Source organism: Lampetra planeri, chromosome 40 (genome assembly GCF_965212315.1).
Source record: "Lampetra planeri chromosome 40, kcLamPlan1.2.h2, whole genome shotgun sequence".
Taxonomy (NCBI): domain Eukaryota; kingdom Metazoa; phylum Chordata; class Hyperoartia; order Petromyzontiformes; family Petromyzontidae; genus Lampetra; species Lampetra planeri.
Genome location: NC_136146.1, coordinates 8,526,996 through 8,535,239, shown reverse-complemented (window position 1 = coordinate 8,535,239; position 8,244 = coordinate 8,526,996). Strand labels below are relative to the sequence as shown.

The window sequence follows — 8,244 nt, the reverse complement described above, 5'->3', positions numbered from 1 at the left end:
TGTGTGTGTGCGTGCATCTCACTGTGTGCGTGTGTCTGTGTGTGCATGTCTGTGTGTCTGCGTGTCTGTGTGCATCTCACTGTGTGCGTGTCTGTGTGTGTGCATCTCACTGTGTGCGTGTCTGTGCGTGTGTGTGCGTGTCTGTGCGTGTGTGTGTCTGTGCGTGCATCTCACTGTGTGCGTGTGTGTGTGCGTGTCTGTGTGTGTGTGCGTGCATCTCACTGTGTGCGTGTGTGTGTCTGTGTGTGTCTGTGCGTGCGTGCGTGCAAAGTCGCTTCCTGCTTGAGGCGGCCCAGCCAGGGCGCCGTGACGCTTCCAACTTCGCCCGCCGCTCACTCAGCCCACACCGCAGCAGCAGCAGCCCCGCGGTAGAACAACAACAACATCAACACCAGCCGCCACCACCACAAACACACATCAACACAGCCATGTCCGCCACGGCGAAGCCCTCCTTCTACCGCCAGGAGCTCAACAAGACGGTCTGGGAGGTGCCCGAACGATACAGCGGACTCACTCCCGTGGGCTCGGGCGCCTACGGCTCCGTGTGGTGAGGCAACGCCGTGAACCGCGGCGGCGGGCGGGTACCCAGTCCAGGCAAGCGAGGGGGGCTCGTGGAGGAGAGAGCCCGGAGTAGGCCTCTGTGGAAGTTGTCGGGGTTTGGGAGTCGGTTGCACGGCAACAACAACAAGGAGCAGCGAGCGGGTAACTTTGTGAGGAAGTTAGGAGGCGAATTTGTTTAATTGTCTCTCGTGTAAGGGGTGGTTGTTGTTGTTGTACTCCGGTAAAGTTGTGGAGGCCCGAGTTAAGTGCGGGAGAGAATCGAGCGAAACGTTTCGTCGTCCTAAGTGCGCCGTGTCGAGGCGGTGGTTACCAGACGACCACTCGTAGAGACGATAGTAGCGAAGTCCGTGGACTTTAGGTCACTTACAAGCTAATTGGCGTTTGATTAACGTTGTTGTTAGTATGCAACCTTACTGGTCCCAGCGTCGTACGGATTTAAACAATGCAGCAGCAGCAGATGATGATGGGTTACATGAGGCGATGGTCACTGCAGCTTTGTTTTATTGTGTTTGTTTGAATTGATTAACGTTGTTATTATGAAACCTCACTGATACCAGCGTCGTGCGGATTTATACAATGCAGCAGCTGATGATGATGATGGGTTACATGAGGCGATGTCACTACAGCTGTGTTTTATTTAGTTTGTTTTAATTGCAAAAACCTACGCACTGGTTTAGCCTTCTCACGAGGTTCATCAGCAGTGTGCGTGACCCTGCTTTCGATGGCGACTGTTGGTGATGTTGATGGGTTTGTCGAAGAACAAACCACGGCATCGGTGAACGCGGCCGACTTCCAGCGTTGTTGGCTCCCAACTCGAGATCAAAACCATTGAGTTTGTGCGAAGTTGGTTGTACTTCAAGATCATCATCGATCGTGATCGATTGTGGTGTCTCTGGGAGGGTTGGGCAGTCGTCACGGGGTGAAGGGAGAGTGTCTTCACCTGTTTACTAACTTGCTCATCCCCCATCAAGCGTCAACACAAACATCAGTGGCTAACAAATCACGCATCGTAATATCGTGTAACACGATTCGTCATCATCACCATCGTCAATCACTTCTGACTGGCGAAACGGAGATAACTCAACAATGCTCTTTGCAAATCGACCTCACGCCACCATCACCAGCGTTCGTTTGAACATCGGCGTTATAACATTGTATCGTCATGTCATAAGCGAGTTGACCCGAGACGGTTAATAATATATTCATATCATCATCATCATCCCGCCACCACCACTGCGGCATGCAAGGCGAGAACACTGCGTGCACTCCGTCTCGCGTTACATAATCACGACCCTGCGGCAGCAGCAGCAGCCTTCCCCGTGTCCATGCGGCCCAATCGTGACCCATGGGGGTGCTGGGGGTGTTGGGATACACGAGGAGACCCCCCCCCCTCGCCTGCCTCCATACCCACTGATCCCTCTCGACATCTCCCTCTCCCCTTTCTCACTATTCGTGACCCCTTCCCCCTCCCCCCCACCAGTGATCACGATCCCTCTCTCTCTCGCCCTCAGGACCCCTCTCCCCTCCTCCCCATTGATCCCTCTCGAGATCTCCAGTGACCCCTCTCGCCCTCTCTCTTCTCCCTGCCCACTGATCCCTCTGGAGATCTTCCTCCCGAGATCTCCCTCCCTCTTCTCTCGCTCTCAGGACCCCTTCTCCATCCCCACTGATCCCTCTCGAGATCTCCCTCCCTCTTCCCATTGATCCCTCTCGAGATCTCCCTATCCCCTCCCCTCTCTCTCCCTCTCGTGGTCCCCTCTCCCCTCCCCATTGATCCCTCTCGAGATCTACATCTCTATCCCTCTCCCTCCTCCCCCCTCTCCCTCCCTCCCCCCTCCCCTCTCCCTCCCCCCTCCCCTCTCCCTCCCTCCCCCCTCCCCTCTCCCTCTCGTGATCCCCTCTCCCTCCCCCCCTCCCCTCTCTCCCTCCCTCCCCTCTCTCTCCCTCTCGTGATCCCCTCTTCCCCCCTCTCCCTCCCCCCTCTCGCCCCCTCCCCCCTCTCCCTCCCTCCCCCCTCCCCTCTCTCTCCCTCTCGTGATCCCCTCTCCCTCTTCCCCCCTCTCCCTCCCTCCCCCCTCTCAGCCCCCCTCTCCCTCCCCCCTCTCCCTCCCCCCTCTCCCTCCCTCCCCCCTCTCCCTCCCCCTCTCCCTCCCTCCCCCCTCTTCCTCCCCCCTCTCCCTCCCTCCCCCCTCTCCCTCCCTCTCGTGATCCCCTCTCCCTCCCCAGTGCCTCCTCGCCCACCCCCCCAGTCCCCTCCACCCGCAAGGGGGGTGGTGGAGGGGGGGTCCGTCACGACGAGACGAGGTCTGTGGGCCGATGTGTCGGGCAAAAAAAAAGTTTTCACGACTGCGGAAGTTTGGAGTGGCTAGGAGACAATGCAGGGCGGACTGTAAGAAGAAACCTCACTGTCGAAGATGTAGGGGGCCGTCCATAAATGACGTCACGCACCTGGGGGGGGGGTCAGACATTTGTGACGATGTGTGACGAGGGGGGGGGGGTTGAGAAATGTGACGTCGCATCAAAATGCGCAACTTTAAGTAAACATAGACAACACGTTCTACTGAATTAAATAGACTTGTTAATAAATGTTTTATCCTACAACATCAGAGTGCAGCGCCACATTAAATATGCACTACAATGACAATAGTTTAAAGCGATTTGAAGCATTTTTTTTTGGGGGGGGGGGCAGAGCTTTGTGACGTCATATTTGAGGGGGGTCTGACTTTTTGTGACGCCGTGTGACGAGGGGGGGGGTCAAAACTCGTCCAAATTTGCGTGACGTCATTTATGGACGGCCCCTAACACGTCGTCGGCTCCTCGCGATCGATATTATTCACGATGACGTTTTTAATTTTCGGTGTTAGATCGCGTCAGTGTTAATGTGTCGCACACACACACAGACACACCACCGAAACCCAACACGAACCTTCACGATTGTCTGCGTCGGTTGGAGGTGGGCGGACGACACAACGACAGTGCATTTACGCACCCAAACAAGACTTTACCACTGTTGGAGATTGTAATGGATACATAAGCGTTATTGATTCGTTCCTCAAATTGAGTACGGTTATAAGCAATTGGTAGGGGGGGGAAGCGACTCAAGAGGGAGAAGCCCACTTGTGCAGCTTTTCGAGGGAACTCGACTTACGATGGAGATGCGTTACGGCGACCCCATCGTAAGTCAAAAATATCGTAAGTCGAAGATGGCCTAGCCTACCCAGGAGTCTTACAGAATGGTGATAATTTAGCAAAACAGCAATTTACAGTACCGTACTGTATAAACTATATACTCTATCTATGTATTAATTACAATACTGTATTGCACAGTGAAATGTAAGGTAAAAACAAGGTAAATGCTTAGCCTACCTATATGAACTGCAATTTAATAGATAGTTTTTTCAGGAAACAATCCTATCTGCTAAAAAAAAACTTTTAACATGCATTTTGTCGCATCGCCATCGTAAGATCGAAATTCAGGGACTATCTGTATAAGTTAGGCGTGCCTGTGTTGTGGCCTGTGAAGAATGGTTGTTGGACACAGCACGGATGAGAGATGCAGATTTGTCGGCGTTGGCAGACCGAGTGAATGAGTTCTCAACGTGGGTGCAGGGATGTCAAGCAGCGCAGGGCAAGTAGCGATGGAAAAGTGATACGGAGGCGACTGAGCGAGTTGTCTTGGGAGTGAATTAGCGAGTGCCGCTCTTGATCATCAATCAACCTGCTTTATCGTTGCTTATTGGCAAGTACAATGGGGGTGGTGGGGAGAGGGGGGTGGTGGAGGAACTGAGTATTCCATTGCAGATAGAACAACAGATGTCCTCCAACTTCGGCAGAACTTTGTGGATTTGTGGTGGTGGTGTGGGGGTGGTGGTGAGTCCGAGAGGGGGGGGGGGATAGGAATTCCAGTTGGGTTGACCCACACCGCGTTTCCACCCACCACCACCACCCCAAAGACAAAGACCCCCCGTATAGCCTCAACAGACTGTTGGGCAAGTGCTGTTAGCGAGCACCGATGAAGGCCGGCACGGCACACGAGGGTGGCCAACACCACACCCGGTCGCCTTTGTCTTCCTTACTGGCGATATTTACACATCGCACCTGGTAGTCATTCGAGGCTGAGCCGACCTAGGGGAGGCCCGGTTCCGGTTCGGACAATCGTCACCGGTGTTAGCCGTGATCCGGCATCGAACCCGGGTGGCCAAGTTCGACCCCCCCCCCCACCACACATCCGTCAGTAGGGTCGCCCCAGACCCTCACCTCGGTAGCCACATTCGACGAGAGCAGGGCCATAGTTTCACCAGCTCGCCACCCCAGTGAACGCAACCCATTCCAAACTAAGTGGGTTTTTTTAAACCCAATACAGCTGCAGCACAGTAAACCTGCCGCACTGGGCTTTGTGTCTCAGTTGTGTTTAAAAAAACAGTTGAGGCCTTTTGGCCACCCTCCCTCCCCATGCCGTGCATTCACTTTACGAGTCGTGGCAGTACAAGAGGTGATTTGTGGGATTGTACTGTCGAAGGCGAGCGTGTGACCATTGGGATCGGTCCTCCCTATCGTGCCTTGCGTGTTCTTACGTACTGTAAAGAAGGACCTTTACCCGAAACGTCGCCCATTCCAAAACCTTTTTCCCCTTTCAGGCCACAGTTATTGATGAATGCATTTAGTTGTTATTCTGTTTGCTTGTGCACCACTGCCAATGCAGCAGCAGCATTGCCATAATACTCACATGCACTCATCATTTAAGACTAAATTAAATCCTTTTTTTTCAAATAGAGTATGGATAACTCAAATAAACTGAACAAAAAATTAAGTACACTAGTGGCAAGTACAGTTTGGATTTCAAATATTTTTTGTGCTTATTTGTTGTGTGTATTGTCTTTACGACACTGTTTGAACATTGCATTTGTCCTGCAATGATTTCCTGCTGTTGTTTTCACACCTGATGATGATTGCTTGTCTTGCAATCGAAACGTCGTGAGAATGTAATTGTTTTATTTTTATTATTTTATTATTTCCCTTCTACGTGACTTTACCGAAAGAACCAACAATATGAATCCCTGCAGTCACGAAAGCTTTAAATCGAAAAATATGATTGGCAATTTTTTTTTTGGGTCAGATCGGCATGAAGGTGAAATGTAAAAAAGTGCATTGTATACCTCCACCCGGCAAAGCCGCATACATCAAGTTTGTCACGTGAACAAACCTGGCAATTTACTCCCAAATTAGCCAGTCGCAACCTTTGTTCTGGCAGCCCTTGACATTAACGACATAAAAGTCGGTGCAAGGTGTAGTCCATAATGACTGCTGACGACCAGTGATTATTTACAGTGAAGTGTAACAATGGGTTTATGGTTTGCACACTTCATGGCCAAGATGATATCCCTTGGATACGCAAGCCTCTTTGTGAGGGGAGACCTGGCGGTGAAAAGTTCATGACGCCCCACCCCTAACAACTCATCCTCAAGAAAAATCATCAAAGACAGGAAAAAGAAATCAACTTTTCGCTGCAAATTCATGGAACAATCCAGCGCAGCTCACGCGCACAATGACACTGATTGGCGGGTGACCGATTCCGAGAATGCGGAGGCGCCAAAACCAGTTGTTTTTCCATAACGGAGGTTTTAATTTTTTGGGGGGTTAGATCACGTAAATATAACGTGTCGTTAAATCCGCCACCGCCCCAACAATCGGTAAGGGTCTATCACGTAAAAACCAAAAACATGCCAATTCGTGACCGGTTCACCACAACCGGTGTGCCGGGAGAGTAAATACCACAGCATTTACAAATCGAGTGCTATAACGCATTTAACAATTCAATCGCTCTAACTGCGTTTTTTTCTCTTCGCGAGGAAACTGTACGAGAGGCGTGCGCGAGTCTTGGGGGCGCCAGCGTCAGAACCTCCCCATTCACGAACCTAAATAAAAAAAATCCCGCGTCTCTTCTCAAAGTCCAGTCGCCTCTTCTCGCCTGGCCTCGCCTCCGCGTCGACTGTCCACATTTGCATTTGAATGCTCGGCCGTGGGAAGGCAACCTCGGGCAGTTTCCGCGACAGTGCGGGTTTGAAAGAGCCCCTCGCACGGGCTCCCTACAAAGCCGCGTCGAGTTAGGGTTGGAGGCGGGGTGTGGGCCAGAGCTTGATTTTAACTCTTTACGACCGACCGCTTCACTCGATTGGTGTCTTTCAAGCGGCGGAGAGTTGCCAACAGTTTTAACACGTAGTAGGGTTTCGCGACCAATATCATCCATAATATAGGTTTTTTTTTTGTTTGGGTTAGATCGCGTAAATATGAATGTATACTCTTTGGTTCTTTCGGTAAAGTCACGTAGGTGAATTTTTTTTTTAAAATAAAAAAAATAGAAATAAAAAAATCAGTGATTTATTTATTTCTATTTTATTTTTTTATTTTTCACATACGTGGCTTTACCGAAAGAACCAAAGAGTATGGATCCTTGCAGTCACGAAAACTTCAAATCTAAAATATAGACGTGTTGTTAAACCCGCCACCACCCGACACAGCCAGACAGTGAGGTTTGTCACGTGAACAGAACATGGCAGCTCGTCACTAGCACAGCACTAACCGGTGTGTTGGAGAGCAAATCCACAACATTTACAATCGGAGTACGACGTTTCGCCAGTCAATTACAACTAGCTTCATCAAGCGACAGATTTGTCAACAGTTGAACAGACTGCGGTCTTGAGATGGAGATGCAATCGGACCATAAATAAGTCCGAATTTCGTCGACACGTTCGGCCCTTTGTCAGGGTGCTTCTGGTTGAGGGCGTTCCCAATCCGTGCTGGTCTTGATGGTTTTTTGGCAATACTGCACGTTGGTCAGCGCGAGTTGATGGTCTATCAAGGCGGGTGTACAAGACCGTTTGACTGACGTTAGCCATGGCCGAAAGTTTAACTCCGGTTTGTCGGCTTCATACCACTGTACCACTGCTCCACCAGAATGAAGATTATGCTGGTGACAGTGATGATAATTATTGATGATGATGATGATTTCTTGCCATTGAAACTTTCTCACTCAAAGGGAAGTTGCAGTGTTGGATGAGTTTGAAATGCAAATGTGTTCATCTCCTGAACTCGAGAGCACGGCACTGTATGATAAAAATTGTTGCAAAACAGGACGGAAAACCTTAGTTACGAGAGGGAGGAAATGAAGAAAAGCTGATGTGAGACATAACATCACAAAAGGCAAAATCTGTCTGCCCATACGGTCCACCGCAGTCTTTCACTCCGCACGCACACTTTACTTTCTTGTGCTCATTCAGACGGTACATTTCATACTTCCCTTTTTCTCCGTCATTTGTTTAAAACGAAAACAATTACCATCGCCCCCTCCTGACTGTCGGTCGCAGAACCTGAAGCAGATTTAGGCAGCTCCATTCGTTGGCACTTACGCCGTGGCGGCGTCACGGCGGAGCGTGGAGGGGTTCGTTCCCCCAGCCCACGGGACAGGCCCCGTCAGTCTGAGAGACGGTCACATCTTGGCAGAATGGCCGAGACACATTTTTGCATTGGTGGTTTAGACAACGATTGTACCCCTTTGCGTAGGTTTTTGCACCGCGTTTGGCACCACGTCCCGACGTTTCCATTTCAACGTGCTGGGAATTAAGTTCTTGCGGAAGCTCCCAGCAGGCGGAGCGAAACGTCGGACATCACTGAGAACGCGCAGTG

General features: G+C 50.8%; 1 protein-coding gene across 1 annotated transcript in view; it reads left to right on the top strand.

Moving 5' to 3' along the window:
* Nucleotides 1-208: 208 nt before the first annotated feature.
* Nucleotides 209-8,244, top strand: part of LOC144731850 (mitogen-activated protein kinase 14-like) — a 43,196-nt gene continuing 35,160 nt past the window's right edge. The window contains exon 1 of the mRNA XM_078613135.1: nucleotides 209-547. Coding sequence (XP_078469261.1) covers nucleotides 429-547 — 119 coding nt within the window. The 5' untranslated portion in view covers nucleotides 209-428. The remainder of the gene's footprint in view (nucleotides 548-8,244) is intronic.